Source organism: Etheostoma spectabile, chromosome 12 (genome assembly GCF_008692095.1).
Source record: "Etheostoma spectabile isolate EspeVRDwgs_2016 chromosome 12, UIUC_Espe_1.0, whole genome shotgun sequence".
Classification (NCBI taxonomy): Eukaryota; Metazoa; Chordata; class Actinopteri; order Perciformes; family Percidae; genus Etheostoma; species Etheostoma spectabile.
Genome location: NC_045744.1, coordinates 9293481 through 9313555, shown reverse-complemented (window position 1 = coordinate 9313555; position 20075 = coordinate 9293481). Strand labels below are relative to the sequence as shown.

General features: G+C 38.6%; 1 protein-coding gene across 1 annotated transcript; it reads left to right on the top strand.

Annotated features, from left to right (window-relative positions):
- Window positions 1-2398: 2398 nt before the first annotated feature.
- mylk4a (myosin light chain kinase family, member 4a) lies at window positions 2399-19312 on the top strand. The gene is given in 19 exon segments (XM_032531698.1): window positions 2399-2409; window positions 8444-9235; window positions 11912-12049; window positions 12469-12565; window positions 12910-12999; window positions 13002-13305; window positions 13986-14145; window positions 14191-14356; window positions 14847-14952; window positions 15451-15464; window positions 15467-15543; window positions 15885-15994; window positions 16254-16395; window positions 16496-16566; window positions 16646-16774; window positions 16853-17005; window positions 17110-17188; window positions 17588-17642; window positions 17911-19312. Coding segments are annotated over 17 exon segments (2418 nt in total). The 5' UTR covers window positions 2399-2409; window positions 8444-8707; the 3' UTR covers window position 17642; window positions 17911-19312.
- The last annotated feature ends 763 nt before the right edge of the window (window positions 19313-20075 follow it).

Below are 20075 nucleotides of genomic sequence, written 5' to 3'. Positions count from 1 at the left end.
GGTGCTTCCAAATGACAAGGCTATAGCTAGTCGAAGTTTGTTAATTGATATTTATTAAAAAAATAAAAAGGTAATTAATAAAACATCTTATACATTAAAAAAATGAACCAACTATAATACATTTAAGCAATTAATGTATTGATGTGTGATTGGCAAAACTGGATTACAATTTTTAGGTGTCCCCAGAGCCCCAAAGCTCCATGCTGTGTGTCAGCTGGTTTCTAAAAACGTTTATTTATTTCAAAATGTGTTTCGGAATATTGATTGAAATGCGATTTTTTTTTTTTAATAGAAGCTCCTTTATCAACTAATCTTAAAACCCTGTAGGCTATTGAATATGGCCCTGTGTCAAAAATGTAGTTTCAAGACATAAATTGCGTCGGTTTTGTGCCAATATGTTTCATATTACTACATTATGTGTAGGCCTAGAACTACTACACAGAAAACCATGAGCTAAGGTAGCATTACAGCATAGAAAAACTGTTCACATTACATTGGGTAGCCTATTTATGGAACATAATAGGCTAGTATAAAATTGGCCCTTGGTAATTGAATAATAAAACATAATTGATAAGACTTTAAAAAGATGTAGGCTATAGTAATGATATTAAACCACCAATAGAGAGAGGCCAAATACATTAATAAAATACGAAACAGTTTGAAAGTAGGAAGTTTCATTTCCATTTCCGTTTGATTTCCCATTAACTTTGCTATTTACCAACTCTATCATTTGCATGAACCATCTGAAGGCTTTTTATCAGCCCCAATCTATTTGGCTTCAACTAATGAACTAGGCTATTTAACCATGCAAGACCCTCAAGATTATATCCAAAAAAAGTCTACAATGTACTGTACAATATTGTGGTACTTTAAGTGTTTCGGTATTTAGGAAAGAAAAAAAAAACATAAACATTGAAATAGAAAAACTGAAACAGATTTTGTGCTGCTTTTGTCTTACAAACTTTGTGGTACTTTATTGACGCCTTTTTCTTTATCTGTTCCTCGGCTCAGATAAAATACCCAGCCAACAGAAACACACCAGAGAGGTCAACCAGACCGGGAAGACAGGGAGAGATCTCAGAAGGAGAGGGCTTGCAGCCAAGTGTCCCCCTCAGGGAGAATGGCTAAGCTAAAGTCAGTTCATCTGCGTGTCAACAGCCAATAAGTGCCGATTAAGGGCAATTGATAACTTTGAATAAATGCATTTTATCAATGGTATATTGTCAATTGTGACATCCAACGTGTGCCAAAAATAATGTAAAACATGTAGTCTGGGATTCATTTAAACCCATACTGCAGTTGTAACATAAGCAGTCTAATACAAAGCAAATTGAGACATTGTGAGTAATCAAATACAAGTTTTATTTTCTTCATGGCAGCCAAGAGATTAATTTGAGCAGCGAGATCAAAGCTACCATTTAAAAGGGAGGTTATTATTTTATTTGGCAGAGCTGGCGGTGAAGCCAGAGGAGGCCAGGGAGATTTCCACACATGCCGTAGTTGCAATTGGCCACTTCCAGCCAGAGTATGAATTCCGGGGGGTCGTGGCCATGTGGCTTTCACAGCCAAAGTGTCGTTGTTGCACCATATAGATTATGCGGTTGAGTTTAAAAGTCCTCAAACATTCCTCATCTATTAAATGATCTATGCTTTAAAAGTTCATTTGGATTGGCATGTAATAATGTTGATATCATGTTATTTACACTGTAATTTAGGGTTGAAAAAAAGAAATTCAAAAATTGCTTCAGTTGAGACCCCATGATAGTCTGTGTGACATTTGGAACAGTAATCCAACAGCATAGGCTATTTGTTTACATCACATCCATGTGTCTGTGTCAACAGGGAGACTAGACCCCCCTATCGCAATTCTCTCACTTTTCAGGATCAGTACTGTGTGGAACAATTAAGAATAAAGGTACTGCTTTGTGGTGACGATGGTAGGATTAGATAAAGGGAAAGGGTGGATGTGTCAAAGAGGGAGCTTGTCTCTGGGCACCTGTCACTCTTGTGTCATGAGGACAAACTCCATGTCCTCTGGCTCTAAGTGTGGATGAGAGTGGGGGGTTAAATGAATTAACAGAGGCTGTGGAGGACAGTGTAGCATTAATATTTGGGCGGTCCGTACTAAGAGAAGGAGCTGTCATCTCTTCTGACTCTCCACTTGAGACTCTTCTCCCTAAGCTCCCAGAGGTCCTTTGTAGAAGGATGAAGAATAAAGTTAAAGCCATGGAGAACTTTGTCACAGGCTGGGGCATTTGGCTAGTCAACAGCATGTGTCTGGTGGCCTCCCATCTCTGGAGCAGGCTGCGCGATTTACTCTGCTACAGGAGGAGACACAGAACATCCGCTCCACCTGCCATTAAGGTATATAAGGCTGTTTAAATTGTTAAATAACGCTGACACTTTGTTGTTGTCTAAAAACGAATATAACAAGAATACTGACCTCGTAGCAATGGCAGTTTTTGGTCTAGTAGGGCTATCAATATTTTACATTGTCACTTTACCGTACCCTTTCTTAGACCAAGAATTCCTGAAACAATCACAGGTGTATGCTGAACATCCAGATGAGTCAAAGACAATTTTTAATCTTTGAGGACATAAGTTGTATTACATTCTTTTGTATTGAAAACCCACTTAATTTTTATTGTTACTACGGAAAGAATACACAACAAAAGATCACTTGTGTGATTGTGTGATTTGCCAGCTGCTTTGCTATAGATCCTGTCAACGATCTTCAGAGGGGATGGCATCAGCTCATGGACCTTAGTTACACTTTATTCACTCTGTTAATTCTTATAGATGCTATTTTCAGTGTCCTTGGAAGAGGATATGTTGCCAATCTTGGTGTTAAATACATGAAGTATAACTCATGCACAACACTTTGAATTATGTGGTCAATATCCAGCTCACAAGTTCTATTAAACACAACACACAAACATCAGATTTAGGCTCTCAGCCACAGGGACAATGCTGGTGACTGACTTTCCTCTTTAACCATAGTGTTATAATTACTTTAACCCTTAGATAACAAACAAGCACAACAGATGCATGCTTGCATGTTTGTTTTTAACAGCCATTAATATTTGTAGGCCTACATTTTTGTACCTAATTAGGTCAATTTGACTGGTACAATATATGTATTTTGTATTACTCAAACACGTTATGGTTAAATATTTTTAAATTTTGGGGGGCTTTTATTGCCTAAATTGACAGGACAGATTAAGTTTAGGATAGTGGGAGAGAGAGAGGGGGATGACATGCAGCAAAGCGCTGCAGGTCAGAACCGAACCTGTGGGTGCTGCGACAAGGACTGAGCCGCTGTACATGGGGCGCACGCTCAACCAGGTGAGTTTACCAGGTGCCCCTGGTTAAAGATGTTTATATAATTTATTATATATTTAAATAATAAATTATATAAAAATTATAAATGTATGAATTTATGTAATTTATTCTTATTTCTTGTCTACTTATAATAACTTCATATATTGAAGTTTTGCCTATAAACTTGTAAGCACTTCATTTTATTACCTAATAAGCCATCTTTTTGTACTTTTGCACTCACTTTTCCTTTATCCTGTAGCTAAATGTCACATCTAATTGAATTAGCTCAACATACTGTGGGTAATCTTTCAGCAGTTACGTGATACTCAGTAAAAGAGTGAAAGGTGAGACTGGTCATTCTGATGCAAGCATGTTTTGCAATGTTATGGATAGCAGCAGGAAGGATAAAACTCGAGACAAGGAAGGTATGTTCATGAGCGCAGACTTTAGAGAATCTGCTGTTAAAGTACAGTGAGCTCTAGTGGTAGAGACTAACAGGCACACTGCAGCATTTCACAGTGAGGAAACACTGGTTTTTCCTGCCATCTAGTGATTTTCACATTGCTTCTGTGATGTAACATTGCTTCACGGTGATATTGCACGTGGTCGGAAAAGCAACAGGCCTATAACCTAAAAAGATCTGTGCAAGCAAGCTTTTCTGCTGAGGAATATTTAGCATTTCATTGCCCTATCTGTTGCTCACTATGATATTTATGTTAGGATATCTGTTTCAGGTCTTTGTTTCCATCAAAAGCTCAACCTCACTTGATCTGTTTCAGTTTTGAATGTTTTTTTATGCTGCTGAGAGAATTCTGCCTCAGTATAAATATATTACACAAATTAGTAAATACACATATGTACTGTGTCTTAATGCTGTGACAGTACACCTCAGAGACAAGCCGAAGCCCTCTCACCCTCTCTTGTTTCCATTCCTCACTTGGTATTTTGGAGATCCACACTGACATTTACTGTTGTCGACCCACGATCATGTAACTAAGCTTTCTTTGCGTTCTGTCACTAACTTTTAATACCCTTTAAGACATCCTCAATGTAAGGCGCTTCTTATGTTTCCACACTGATAATAATAGTGCTTCTGGGAATATCTTCCTCAAGTACAGGCACTGTACTTAACTGAGATTATTTATCAAGAACAAGTAAGATTAACTGTGCTGAATAAAAATACAAGTTCTATAGGAGCTCTATGAAATTACTTGGTCAGTTACATGAGTGTGTCATACTTTCTTTAACAACTTGATTACACGTAATCTTTTGTGAAAATCAGGCATGGACCACAGAGCTGAAACAATTAGGTCAATATTGTGAAAACACATATTTGCTGGTTGGACGTTATCTTGGGCTCTGAGAAATTGTCATAGGCGTTTTCTTTACTATTTTTGGACATCTTTATTAAACAAACGATTAGATCAATAATGGAAATAATCTGGGGTTGAAATCCTTATGCACCAAACATTGTACCACTTCTCCCTAACAATCATCTTCTCTGCAGTACATGTGTGTGCTTACATGACTAAAACACTGTCACAACACTCACAAAATCTTTTCTAGCTTGTGAGCAAACATGTATTATGCTGCCGGTTTCTATAGATGTAATTTTTTGTAACCTCTTTGCAAACTAAAAGTCCCACTAGCTACCTTGCCGTAGCATTGAAGTTGAGTGGAGTATCCCTTTAAATCTAACTTTTCAGCTCCAGGGTCTCACTGTCTGTGCTTTACACAGATTAACAATGCCACCTGCTGTTCAAATTAAAGCTGAGTTAGTGAGTAACTGGACCAGGCACATACAGTTTCACATAATTTAGTTCTTCTTGGCGTGTCCAATCCCAAAAGGCATCAGTGCCTATACTATGATAATGTCTCAACATTTGGATACTTTAACTTGGATTTCACAAGGCAAACAGACATGTGTGCATGTATGTGGGGAGTTAATGTATTGAATCAGCATAATGTAGTCTAATGTAACTGTAATAACCTTTAATGAGCAGATCTCAAATGTCTGTCAAAGTGCAGCAGCAGAATGTGTTTACATGCCAAGAGAAAACATGAGAGGGAAAGAACAGAAGAGATGTCTTAGACATTAGCACGAGGAGTTAAGTTTCACTGCCGCCACACACATTTAAGCCCACAAGTTTTCCAAGAGAAAGCATAGCCGGAGCTGGCAGGCTGTGCAATGTGTGAGTGGAGACTGGAGAGGTGACTGGACAGTAGCCACAGCACACAGCCCTGGTGCCTCCCAGGACATTGTGTTCTCTGTTAGTAAGGTGGTGCTCAGTTTCTAACAGTTCACCTTGTTCCGGTGCCAAATAAATAGCCTAAAACAGAGGGCTATACAGGCCACATTATTCAACCGAACAGTATGATAGCTCACAAGTAATGATTGTTCAGAAAAAGATGATGCATGATGATGCAAGAAAGATGCATTGATGTCTATTTTTTTGCCTTTTTATACTTACAGGAGTTTGTATATAGGTAATGCCATCTGGCTCAACTCTTTTATTTGGTCTATAACACTTTCCTGTGGCCTTCATTTATTTTGCTACAACCGTGTCTTGACATCAAATGTTCTCATAATCATGTTATAATCATCCTTATTGACCTTCAATAATCAACAATTTATTAAAGCTGCAACAAGTAGCCTATCTATTTTAAAAATTGCAATAACTGTTTTGAAAGCGAAAATGCCAAATATTCTCTGGTCTTAGCTTCTCAGATGTGAAGACAAGATGCTTTTCTCAGTCCTGTATCATTGTAAATGGAATATCTTTGGATGTTGGGCTCAGTTAGACAAGTAACATTTTTAAACAAGTCAGCTTGTCCTCGGGAAACTTTGATGATGATTTTTTCCTCTAATTTGTGACATTATGTAAACCAAAAAATTAATCGAGTTATGGAGAAAATTATAGACAGAATAATGAACGGAAATTATTAGCACCAGCCCTACTATTTATTATGATACTGATGATATAGATTGATAGATAGATAGATAGATAGATAGATAGATAGATAGATAGATAGATAGATAGATAGATAGATAGATAGATAGATAGATAGATAGATAGATAGATAATGTTTCATTAGGGTTAAAAGATGCATGTTGACCTTTGGAGATTGAAGTTTTACTATTTAAAGAAGTTAATCATGATGCTGTATATCATTTTACCATTTTTTCTACTCTTGACGTCCGTAAGTCAATAGGCGTTCAAACTGCAAGGTCAGCCAGGACACACACAAACATGAAATTGTTGCCTCCAACCATCCTAATAATTCTGCTGTTGTTAACTAAACAACATTTTAATCATGCACGAGTAGACGGGGCAGTGATTTCTCACCTGACACCTTGTGTGCTCAGTCTGTGTGTACACATACTTGTGCTTGCCAAAGAAGGTGAGCGAGGACTATGAGCACAGCTCATGAGGCGGTTACTTTCTTTGGCGTTGGTTTCACTGTGAAGTGTAAGTGATATAAAAACGATATTTGCTTTATGTAATAAGCCTCAGAAGTCAAGGGGTCTTTTAATATCCCCACAGTATTTAGTAACCTTGAAGTACCCCCCACCTCTGAGCAATTAAATGTAGTCACACATGCTATACTGTCATGTGCTGCAGAACAGCAATTGTAAGCTTTCTGTTTGGCAAATTGTTTTTCTTTTTGCAGAGTAATATTTTTATTATTCTTGCTGCTTGCCTGTCTTTTCCACGCTCACCCCTGCATAAGAAAGTTGACACAACATGCTACAAATGACCTACGTTATCTGTCATCTGTTGGCATGCAAGGACAGGTGTGAGCGTCCCTGTCTCTCCACGAGTGATTGATGGTTAATTTCACTCCCATCTGTTTCTGCCCCATAAGAGTCACTTGTTCTTTTCCGCTGTAGCCGTCTTGAGTGAAAGAGAAATATGCAAGCTGGTGTGGTGACTTGTCAATAAACACGCTGACAGGTAACCCCCTTCCTTTTCCTTCCACTCACCTTACCCCACTCGACTCCTCTTTAGCTGCCAAGTTCACTGCTCCTCCTAGTGGGGGGGAGTTTGTCTGGGGTCACTGTGGCTCAGTTTGCAGTCTTTGCCCCTGTCAAAAGTATTTTGTGGTGGCTTGAGCAAATTTGGATTCCTCTATTATCCATGCACTTTTGGGGACAAAATGAAATGGCTAAGTTTGGCAAAATTGTAGGTAGGTCAGTAAGTAAGTAGGTCAGTGTTTGCTTAGGAATTTAATATCTGTATATAATCTGTCTGTTGACATAAACACATGTTGTCAGAATAAGTCGTGCATATTTTGGTTCATAGGGAACACGGATTATGGTCATATTACAAGGGCTAAGTTAAAATGGATCCCTTACTCTAGTAAGAGAAGTTATTGGTGGATGTTTTTGTCAGTGAGTAGGCATCATATAAATCATCCGTGTCACCCATCTCTTCTTTCAGTGGACGGGCTCAACATCTTACTGTAGGTCCCCCTAGCTAGAAGCCACATGGTTCTTCACATTTCCCCGGACACTGAGTGCAAGTTCCAGGCATGTGAGAGATAAGGAGAGAATTTGCATTGCAACATGGTTCTCATTCACAATTGTACACAGACAGAACCCACATTCAGCTGTTCCAAATAACCAGCAGCAATCAGACTTTTCAATGCCATGAATATTAATTTTACATTACTTTTTCATTGTCAACACAACTATTTAGTATTTAGAAAAAAAATAAAATCTCTTCTTTTACTTTCAAAAGCTCCTTCCCTTTTTTTGGACACCTGTGTGGTCCACTCAATAATGTAGACCAGGCGTGTCCATCTGTCACAAGGAGTTTATGTTATTGCCATCTGAATAGGAAAAATTGTAAAAATGAATGAGCATTGTCACACTTGTCTTACACACTGAAGAAGTTCTGTGTACAGTGACCATTTTGACACCTGGCAAGGCAGTGACGGTAGTGGGCTTAACACTTAAATGCTCTCAAATGTCTCATAGCCCAAGCAGTGCCAAGCCCCCACCCCAAACACTTGACCCCTGCTGACGTAGAGGCAGTCCATTTACATTTAGGGACACCGGCTCACTCCATTCTTAATACCATTTCTAGTGTGGAGAGCAGCAGTCGCCAGGGATAAAGAGTGGCTTAATACTAGTCAGAGCTCATTTGACTGGAGTTTTAGACATTAAAAAATCTTTATCTGCATTGCTGGTGATGTCAAAAGAAAACATCTTGGAGCACTTCTGTTTCATTTTTCTGTATCTTTATTAGTTTGCACACCAACAGGGAGCACTGAAGGGTAGAGCTGGCTACAATTTAAAAAAAAAACTTTTGGTCTGTTTCACAGACGTTATTGGTCCTATTTTTGTCTAAGGTTGGTGTCTTAACGTGATTCACCAGAAGCCATGAGTTCCTTGGTAATGAATACTGTAGGAGATGGCAACAGCACAAGCTTTGACCTTATCCAAAATCGGATTGAGTCACTTAGCAGCAAAATGGACAAGCTCATCAACATTCAAGAAAAAGTCCTTAACCGACTGGATGGGATGTCTCAGGACATTGACTTAATTGAAAAGGATATGGAGAATCTGAGGGTTGACAAGGAGGAGATCCATCTCCCACCCAAGATGGTGAACCAGACTAAGGTCATGGGGCGAGAGGTGAGGGAGATATGCCAGGAGATGAGCACCATAATGTCGGCGGTGAACCAGCGTTCCGAGCAGCAGGCTCAAAAGCTCGAAGGGATGGAAAAGCTGGTCCTCAGCATGCAGCAGATGATCAGCTTCATTGGGGAGACGGTGAAGAATTCCAGGGTTATGGAACTGATGTTCAAAGGCCCTGCTATTCGGAAGGGCTCCAAACCTAAAGACAATAAAGGCAAGCAAACCGCCAAGAGGAAATCATCTACAGACACAATAAACAAGCTTGACAAGGTGAGACTAAGAGCCAAAAAAAAACTTCTTCTTCAGGTGTGTAACTTCTGTATAGCCAAATGTAGTATAATTTGGAGAGACATAATCCAAATTGTGTTATTGTTGACTATGGGTTTAAAATTTTGCTAGTTTAGATTATAAATGTAAGTTATTAATTTTGTATCGCCAGATATCATAGCCCATCCATCACTAATGACATCTAGTCTTGTTCTGATGTTTGAAAAATATTTGAGTTTGATTTCTTAGATCTCACAAATATAGATCGTAGATCTTCTTGTTCTTGGAAGAACATGTGGAAATAATCACAGCAGCAAAGCTGGTTACTCCAATAGTTCTCTTGCCTATGAATGTGACATGGCTTGTGTGTTAAATACCCCATATTTTGGGGCTGGGTTAAAAAGGTGGTGTCTGGGATTTGGCATGTTTACACTTGCCAACTGCTCATTGAAGGTAAAGTAATTAAGAATGCTAATGTTACAGTGTTATGTGAGCTACTGCACAATAAACATGTCACTTTGAGCTTATATAAAACCCCAATTTAACTCACATTTGTAGTTGTTGGCTCTCTGCCCATGCTGAGTAGAACACCACCTCCTTGGCATGAGGCTCACTCTGGAACCCCCCCAACAGGGCACGAGAGGTGAGGTCAGGGGTGAAATGGGAGTGACCCGGTTTAGAAATGTTGTTTTTGGGGCTGCAGTGTTTGTGGTCTAAGAGGTGATGTCCCTGATAAATAAACAATAAATAAAAATAAATAAATATATAAAAGCACTTTGACCCCTTCAGCTCACCAGGAGTCAGGTGTCAAATTGTGTTGAGTCAGTCTTTTTTCTCCCCTTCTCTCGTCTCACACTGACAAGTCACAGTACTGCCTTGTATCTGACACTGTTCACGGGTCTTGCTTGTGTCCATTACAATGCAGGGCCAGTTAGGAAATGGTGTGTTTTACAATACTAGTTTCCAGTAGTTACCCTGTGTTACAGTGTGTATTGGCAAAATGCTATGCCATGTGATTCTTGCTGATTGCTTAACTTCCCGCAATGCAAAAATAGCTCTTCATAACATTTCATTCTAAACATATTTATCCTGCTGATAGTGCTGTCAAAGCACCTTTGATTTAGAGGTTCCAGTAAATGTCTCTATTTAATGCATGCAGTGTTTCAGGAATTGCCGGTGTTGATTCAGAAAAGTGAAAAAAAGGAGCTTCCTCTAGCTCACCCAGTAAGAGCGTTCGCCCTACGTTGGCTGAGTCCTGCAGCGGCGCAGGTTCAACTCTGACCTGCTGCTCTTACCTGCTGTCATCCCCCATCTCTCGCTCCCCCTTTCATGTCTATCTACTGTCACATCATAATAAAGGGAAAAGCCCTATAAAACAATCTTAAAAAGAAAAAATTAAAAAAGTAAATATGTACTTGTGTAAATATAATCCCAGTGAGGTCAGTGTTGCTCCACTCTGCTTTGCATTTATGTGTCAAGATGACTGTAGTCACCTCCAAATAAAATGGGAGGTTTTTATCCTCATTATACAATCATAAAACAGACCATGACCCTATACAAAGGTCACTGAGTGCTGCTTGGCATCAAAAGCATGAGTTGCACTTACACCAACAACCAAAGCATCTTATCACCACACTCCTGTCATTTGCGTAGTGGGAGTTGAATCTCTTTTCCTATGACCTACTACCAGCAAAGAGCAAATTCATCTGCATGCTTGTGACATCTGGTAATCATATACTTGAAGGAATATTCATGTCATCATAGTGCACAGTGTACAAGAGTGGGTTTTAAATTAAGACATCAATAATTTAATTCAAGCCAATTCAAAGTTTGGATCATAATGTTATGGCTGGATTACATCCTGATGATTAATGACCACATACCAGTCTGATTGCTTCCGTGCAACTCACATTTCAGGGAATTTCTGTGGTCGTCAGAGCACCTGTCAGGGGATTTCTCCATCTTCCTCCACCTCCAGAGGTGTGACATATCGTACCGTATATATCGTAACTGCTGTTAGCATGGCCTCCGCACACATTCCCCCAATCAGAGGTTTGAACTTCAGAAAACACTGCTGTCACTGCACTGGAAATATCCCCCTTGCAGTTTACCTCACGACAGCATTCGGAGAACGAGTGTGTGACACCCCAGGTTCCAGACAGGTTTTTCCATGCTAACCTGATGAGAGAGTGTTTAGTGAGTTCCCTCAGCTGAGAAATTTGAACAACAGCCTACACTCGCTTGTAATATTTTCCGCTCAGGGTCAGCATTGCATTCCATCGCTGAGTGCAACAAGTGATAAGCTATAAATTCACTGCCCCGCTGCTGTCTATCCGTCTGCTATGAATAATCAAAAGCATGCAAGTTAGTCTGTGCATGGAGACATGCTTTTGTCATTGTTTTCTCTGCCATTGAATTATTAATTTAATGTTTGATTCATTTGTTGTGTTGTGTGTTTTACGTGTGACCTGTCTCCATCAAATCAACTTGTCATGGTCATTCGCTTGAATCGATTATTGGATTTTTGATTCATGTAGTGTGTATTACATGGGACGCTAACTTGATCATGTCAACCTCCTGGCTCTCTCACTGAAATCCATTCTTAATGTGTGATGTTTCTTCCATTCCATGGGCATTCTTATAACCCTACTAAGCATTGTCATCTTGTCTTTTTACTAGAAACCTACCTCTAATAATGCCAGTAAAGGGAAACACGGGATAACACCTGCATGTGATCCCAGTTCTCCTCAAACTTCTCCCAAGATAAAGCTCCATGGACCAAAGCATTTCCTCGCCTCTCGCAAATGTGGAAACTTTGTAGGTTTATTGCTTCTGTATCTGTACAGGAACCTGTCTTTTTATTTGTTATATGTAAGTATGTGCTTTTTGCTTGTGCTTTTTGTCTTCACACTGGTGACTTGTTCTTCATATTTTAGCTTATAAGGCTGCCTCCATACTCTGAATATTATAATGCTGATTTTCTTGACAAGAGACATGTAACACTGCACTTGCATACACTTGCTAGAAAGAGAAACGTTTGCATTTTTATTTTAATGTCTGACCTAACTGAAGTGTTTATTTTAGACTATAAGGAATAATAAAGCAAAGTTCTTGTGAAGAAGAAAAAACTTCTAAATGTCACAATATTTTTTTTACCTTTAACAACACTTTAACTGAGATTTAATATTGAAATATTGTCCATCTTTTGACTGTTTTTTTAAATTTCTATTTCACAGTTGAAGGACCACAAAGGTAAAGATGGGACAGATAAGCCCCCTTTGAGCCCCAGGGGTCCAAAAGCTCAAAATAAGATGAAGCCTCCAGACACAGCAGGTGATGAGATCAACATACTGTTAATTCTACAGGAATATACCAGCGCTTAAACTCTGGTGTCCAATTCAAATAATCAGCAAGACACAGCCGCAGCAACATATCAATATAAACAGGACTTTGCACTCCGAGCTTTCATGAGAAAAGCATCTTGCTATGTTATTTTGTGAGTGATATTCTATTACATATACAGCAATGGCTACTAGCATTTACACTCTTGACACAGAAACAAAGCTCAGAAAGTCAAAATAAAATAGTGGGCAAGCTCATAATGTATCCTATAACCTTTAACAATATTTAACAGGTTGTGAGAGATTAAATCCAAATCCTGTGATGATTTGTTGTAGAACATATCTCCTTGAAGAAGCAGATGTTGCTACTTGAAGAGGTGCAGAAACTCAACAGGGAGAATGCAGAAAAATCCTGTCACCAGCTCACTCTGGATCTCTGGATCTGGAGGCTGGAGTGTCCCCTGAAGAGAAAGATCAACAACCTGACGCTCCTGCTTGCAACTTGGTAGACTACCTGCGTGAAGATTGCCAAGTGGCTGAGACACACGAGGAAGAGGTTTCGGTTAAAGAGAACGAACCCAAGCTCGATGTGGAGGATGTAATGAAAGAAAAAGGGGAAGAAAAACTCTCAGAGGAAAAGAAGGAAGAGGTTGCTTCTCCTGATGAAGAAGTAGCCTGTGCCCCGGAGTTGCCTGCTGCCCATGAGGACGAAAAAGAGCAAGCCCCTTCAAGGTACTTTATGTTTAACCCCAATAAGAGCAATCAATTAATCTGCAACACATAAATTGATATAATAGTAAAATAATACTATTTTTGATAATCACCTAATCATAATAATCATGTAATTTACAATGCAATCATTGCATTTTAAGTAAGAATTAGCTGATTTTTCTAATGCTATTGTAAATTGAATATTTTTTGATTTTGGCTGAACAAGAAAAATTGTTTATAATGTCACCTTGTGCTCTTAGAAATCATGATGGATACTTTTACAGTTCTCTGATAAATTATCAATAAAAGATTAATCAAGAAAGAAATTGGCAGGTTACACATTACAATGCAAAACTATTACATTTTTATCCTCATTAATTGTCCTTAATCTTATCAATTCAGCAGTCTAATTAATCTGTTGAGAGTACCTGCATATAAACCATTAGCAAGATAATTTGAGCTATACACAGCTAATGCATGCAAGGTTATAATTTGTTATTAGCCATGGCCCATTATATATACTGTATGTATTTCAACCAGAAATTTCATTGACATTATGACCTAAATCTTAAGGGTGTTGGATAAGTCAATTACAAATATATTTTCCCCCAAAGATGCCTTCAGCAGCTTTACCAGAAACCACACAAGCTGTAATGACACAAAACAAACCCCAACAAACACACCACAACTTTTTTTTCCAGCTGTGATGACCACAAAGATGCCTCCCCATCTCCAGAGGCCGCGCAGGACCAGAAATCAGAGGTCAGCACAACAAGTACCAAGTTCTGTGTGACCGAGGAACACTTTGCAGTGGAGGAAAACACAAAGAGCCAAGAGGAGGAGAAGAAGGAAGACAACGAGGAAGAGGAGGAGGAGGAGGATGAGGAGGAGGAGGAGGAGGAGGAAGAGGAGGAGAAGAAGCTTGAGTCTGAGGGCTGGGCAGTCTTCCAGGCAAATGGAATTGAACTCCAGTTGGACCTAAAACAAAGGGTGGAGAGAGAAAGAAGAGAAAAGGACGCAGAAATGGATGCCAAAAAGGAGGATGATGAAAGTGCAGAGCGGTACTTTATTGGTGAGTCAGGACTCCTTGACACTAATCATGGCTAATTAATTAATTAAGTTTTAACCCAGTTTAAGTCCACAGTAATTACAACATTTGAAAGGATTCCATTATTTGTTTTATAAAAAAAACACTATCAGCATATACATGGGTCTGATAATGTAAATTCCCAATTGTTTACATTATTGAGCTAAAAAATCCAGTATTTGTTGAGCTATATTTCCTACTAGAAATGCTTTCTTACTGTCTTCATGGAGGATCTGTGAATGCTAAGTCGCTACGGTAGAGTAGTAGTAGTAAGGGAAAACAATGACAACAACAACAACTGTGCCATAGCACCTTCATGCACACTGTGCTAACTTGATTATAGCAGCATGCACCCTTTCAAACACCTCACTGTAATTAATTAACAGTGAAGCTCCTATGTTCTCACAATTCTTAACTTATTATAACTTATTACAAGAGATTATGTCCTTTCTCTGCTTCCCCCATCCTACTTTAGACACCTCTCCGCCTCCAACGGCTCCTTTTAATCACCACACTGTTTCTGCCAAGCCCAACCAGATCATCAACTTCTACACCATCAACTGGCAGGAGGTCCTGGGCGGGTGAGCGCCATATTTCTCAAATCTCTGTGTCATGTAAAAAATGAAAGCTATTGATGACCAGTTGATCTATCCCAGATCAAAGTGTGAGGGTTAGAAATAGGTTCCCATAAAGCTTAATTGCGTAACTCTCTCCCTCTCCTCTCCTCTCCCCTGGTTCATAACTCCAGAGTCACGGCAGTTATTTTTACTCCGGGACTGAGTGGTATGTGAAACTGTATCCCTGGTGCCAGCTGGTAGCTAATCACTAAGTGTTAATCCAAGGCTTCAAAGAGTAGACGCAGCCCAGCTCAGACTTAATGAAATAACAGATTAAGCTCGACAGTGTCCTAAAACCTCTCCGTTTGACGGAAGATCCGTTTTTGATTTGTCATGGAAACATAAAACACTGTCTCTGTCCTGTTTCACAGCTGTTTCTAGGCTGCTAGGATGTATGATTTGAGGTGAAAGAGTTGGCAACTGTTACTAAGCAACCATTTTTTTTCTCTGCCTCTCTTCAAGGGGTCGTTTTGGCCAGTGCACAAATGTGTTGAAAACTCCTCCGGTCTCACTTTGGCAGCAAAGGTCATTAAAGCCAGGAGTCTGAAAGAAAAGGTACAGCCCCTAATGTTCAGTGTCATCATAATGAATTATGCTATTTTGATACTACAGTGAGAGCCACACCACATGATATAAAAAGCAAGGGGCCCGATATTCAGTACATACTAGTGCACTACAAGGCCACTTGGAACAGAAGCAATGGGAATACTTCTCACCTAGGTGAGAAATATTTGACCTAGAAGAGAAGATGCATTGTCTCATAGCAGAGAACAGCTGACACCTCTCATCGTCCGTTTGTGTATTTGCTCGCTTGTCTGTGTGTTTTTCTGCATCGGTGTCTGTTTGTCTGCTTCGGCATCTGTCTGTCCATCTGCCTCCGCCTGTGTTTTTGGTAGGAGGTGGTGAAGAATGAGATCCAGGTCATGAATAATCTGGACCATGCCAACCTGATCCAGCTCTATGCAGCTTATGAGTCAAGGAATGACATCATCCTTGTACTTGAATAGTATGCTCCTTCTTTTATATTTTCAGCACATAATGTTTATTTTTTCTTTCAAAACAATGTATACCAAGTAGTTGTACTTCATAGTCTTCAAACTAGAGTTACTATAATGTCCAATAGACTTTTGGTTACGTTTGTCTGACAAATTTTATTCACAGTGTGTATGATTATGCTAAAATAAAACAATACTTTAGATGCAAAATGCTTTACATTTTGGGTAGTTCAGTGTTGTTGTTTTTGTGCGTTTTGTCTTTAACCTTAGTGTTGGTGGCGGGGAGCTGTTTGACAGGATCATTGATGAGAACTACACTTTAATGGAGCTGGACGCTGTTCTGTTCATCAGGCAAATCTGTGATGGCCTGCAGCACATGCACAAAATGTATATCCTACACTTAGACTTGAAGGTAACAAAGTCACTTATATTTATTGTAATGTTATTTTACAGAAGTGTAATCATCAATCAATCCAACAATCAACCAATCAATCAATTACTTCAAATTTCAGCCAGAAAACATTCTGTGTGTGAGCAGAGTCACGAATAAGATCAAAATCATCGACTTTGGCCTTGCTAGGATGTGAGTACCTGCATCTGCTTCTATTTCATTGAGCTGCGTTGACTGCTATATCATGGAAATGTCTTTTTCCCCCACATAGATATAAACCACGTGAGAAACTGCGAGTGAATTTTGGCACTCCGGAGTTTCTTGCTCCTGAAGTCATCAACTATGACTTTGTGTCATTCAACACAGACATGTGGAGCCTCGGCGTCATCACCTACATGCTGTAAGTAAACACACAAACACATGCACACACACACGTATACGGTCTAATGCTAATGACTGTGTGTCTGCATCCCGTTAGTCTGAGCGGTCTCTGTCCCTTCCTTGGCGACGATGACAACGAGACCCTGAACAACATCTTGGCCTGTAAGTGGAACTTCGAGGAACAAGAGTTTGTAGATACATCCGAGGAAGCCAAAGACTTCATCTCCAAACTCCTCATTGTGAATAAAAGGTATCTATCTTCTTATTCTGTTTTACTGTCATTCTGTGTGTGCGACTGGGAGTGTGTGGTGATTTTTTAACATGATATATACGTGCCATTGTGTTTGTCATCAGTTGGCGGATGGGGGCATCTGAGGCCTTGAGACATCCTTGGCTATCTGACCCAGTCCTGCATCATCATCTTCATACAAAGGTAGAACACCAAGTCCTTGCCTGCATGTATCATAAACAAACTGAGAAATTACACAGGGTTTATTGAACTGAAAAAAAAAAAAAACTTAATTTCTTCAAAAATAATATTGAAACAATAATTTTGGACAGCACTAAAATTCAACTTTCATTGTTCTTTAAGAAAATATTAGTTGCAAACATTACATCACACATATCACATTAACATTCCTTATATGTAGACAATTTTTATGTTGTGGATAAGCTTAAGTAAGTAAAATGTGTCATTTAAAAAATAACCACAGACATAAAATCATGTTTAGGTAACATGTTATGTGTCACCGTTTTTTACATTTTTCTAATGAATAATTATTAGTATTAATACATAATTGTCATGTTTTTTTCCTTCTTCTTCTTTTTGCAGAAAACTATGTGCAGATCACGGCGATCATCGTGCGTGCCCACCACTGATAGTTGAGGTTGGTCTGGTTTATTTACCCCCTTTACACTGAAAAATGTGTACTTTGTTATTCTGTTTTACCAGTTACATTTTTCACATCTGTAAAAAGAGATGATCACTTCAAACATTTAGCCATCACAGGAAAAAAGAACATCCACTAGGGGGAAGCATGTCTCAAATTTAGTGCAGAAATGAGACTGAGTACCTGCCTGTTACTGTATATACACAGAAATTGTGGCCTTCTGAGAGTTAATCATCACATTTACAGTACACTTTTTTTTTTTTAGGGCTACAATGATGTGATAGCTTTAGCTGTGGCCACTTGGACCAACCCTTCTGTCCATGTAAATTACCTGAGTCCGTGCACCTGTGGCATGGGCTTAAATTCTGGCTACCCCCGCAAACTGATCCAGTGTTGTTGTGTTTATGTTAGCAATATACGAAACAATGTACAAACTATTTTTTTCAATTGGGATTAAAACATGAATAGTCCCGTCATGCATTAATTAGACTGCACTTTCATGAAAATGTCTTTTTCTTAAATAAAGTACTTTTCATGACTGCAATGCAAGACAAACAAAGGGTGAAAAATAAGCTTGTTGGCAAATCAAATGTTAAGGTTGTTTGTTTGAGATGTTTGTTATTTTTCATCCCATCTTGTATGGCATTTCAAACCGCTGCTTATGTCATGGTCTGACCTGTATTTGTGTATTAGTGCCTAATCGTGAAAGTTGCAAGTTGAGTATACACATTGTAATATCTACTTCATTTTGAAATATCCACTCAGTGAGCCACTCTCATTTATCTCTAACCAAACACATTGTGCTGTTTTGCTGCTTTTGTATCAAGGCTACAGCATGATTGGTATTATGTGACTATGATAACATGTGCTGCATTTCTCTCCTCTCAGTTACAAGTATTATCCAATCTGAAGTGTAGATTTAAAAATTTAGATTTTCTTATATCTTGGGGGACATTGAATCAATAAGTCTCCATTAAATTGCTGGATGTGTATTGTATGTATGGACAGAGAGGAATTTCTGCTGTTGGTGTCATAAGCTGTAGTATGTGCACTTTATAATGTTATTTATTTCAACATAGATTAAACATAAAGCTACCATAGTTCCATTGGAAATTATGGCTTGGTGTGTGTGGTCAGATCTACCCATAATTCCTTCCTACTTCTGTTTCATGCTGCTTTGTCCCGGTGTTAATAAAGAAAATATAGTTTTATTTCATGACAAACAAACACAGTAGACGTCTTATCGGTTAAGTGTGTTATTTTTACTCTATTTTGCATGTATCTGTGTTTTATCAACCATTGAAGCTTGAACTAGACACACAGAGAAATATTTCTTTTGTTACTTACTTTTTTTTTTAAAACTCTTTTTCACTCTAGTTGCATATTAATGTTACTGTAGATGCTTTTTCCACAAAATAATTGAAATGCCTTCTGTGAAGGTTCAGTGAAACTAATACACTACCTATGTGATGTTGCCTAAGTTGATATAATGTTGTTAGCTCTACATTTATGTGGTTTTAATTCAACTCCATTATGAATGTTACATTAATTGTTGTTGAACACAGAGTGCTAGTGAAAGAAGCTGCTCACCGAGTGTTAACAATATCAAATTCAGCATGTATTTGTGAAGTGTGTAGACATCCATTAAACTGAAATTGTGTCTTAAATGAGAGTATGGTTCCGTTTATTACTGTTGTTCAGTTTTTGTTCCGTTTAATAACATACAGTACAGCTGAGTGTTTTAAAAAGATTAAACATAAAGTACATATTCATGAATTAACAGTGGGCAAGATGAAAAGGTGTATATACTAAAGTGTTCAGTAAATACAAGTTGCTTTTAAATAAAGATGTTTTTTAATGTGGTAACAGTATAATGATTGAACCCAATATTTATAGGGATTCTGATATTATGGTCAGCATAGAGAAAAGTAAGAAAATAGAGATTTGCTCTGTTAATATTAAAACAACTTACAGAGGTCTTAATGGAGGTCCTTTCTGAAAAACACACTTAAGATCATTGCTTGAAACTCTTCCATGAATGAGTTCCTTTTTTAGTTCAGTCAAGTTAAATGTTATGTTTTGAAGAACACTACACTGCTTATAAATCATAGTCAATGGGTAGCATTTTCAAATTTTCACAGATTCACAACCGAAGTGATGTGTCACTTGCAACAACAAACTTAGTCAACTATTTTTTATTTTTACAATCTCATCCCAGGTCTGTTAAAACCTTAAACACACAAACACACTCATACTTAAGGTGAAAGTACAGCTGATTCCAGGAACCAACCTAAGAGCATCTGAGGGAGCCAGTGTGGGCAATGCAGCATTGTTCACCTGAGAAAATAAACTGAGTGTGTGGGATGATGATGATGATGTCGGGGGAACGGGGCTTTGACTCAGATATATTGGAGAAAAAATGTGGTTATC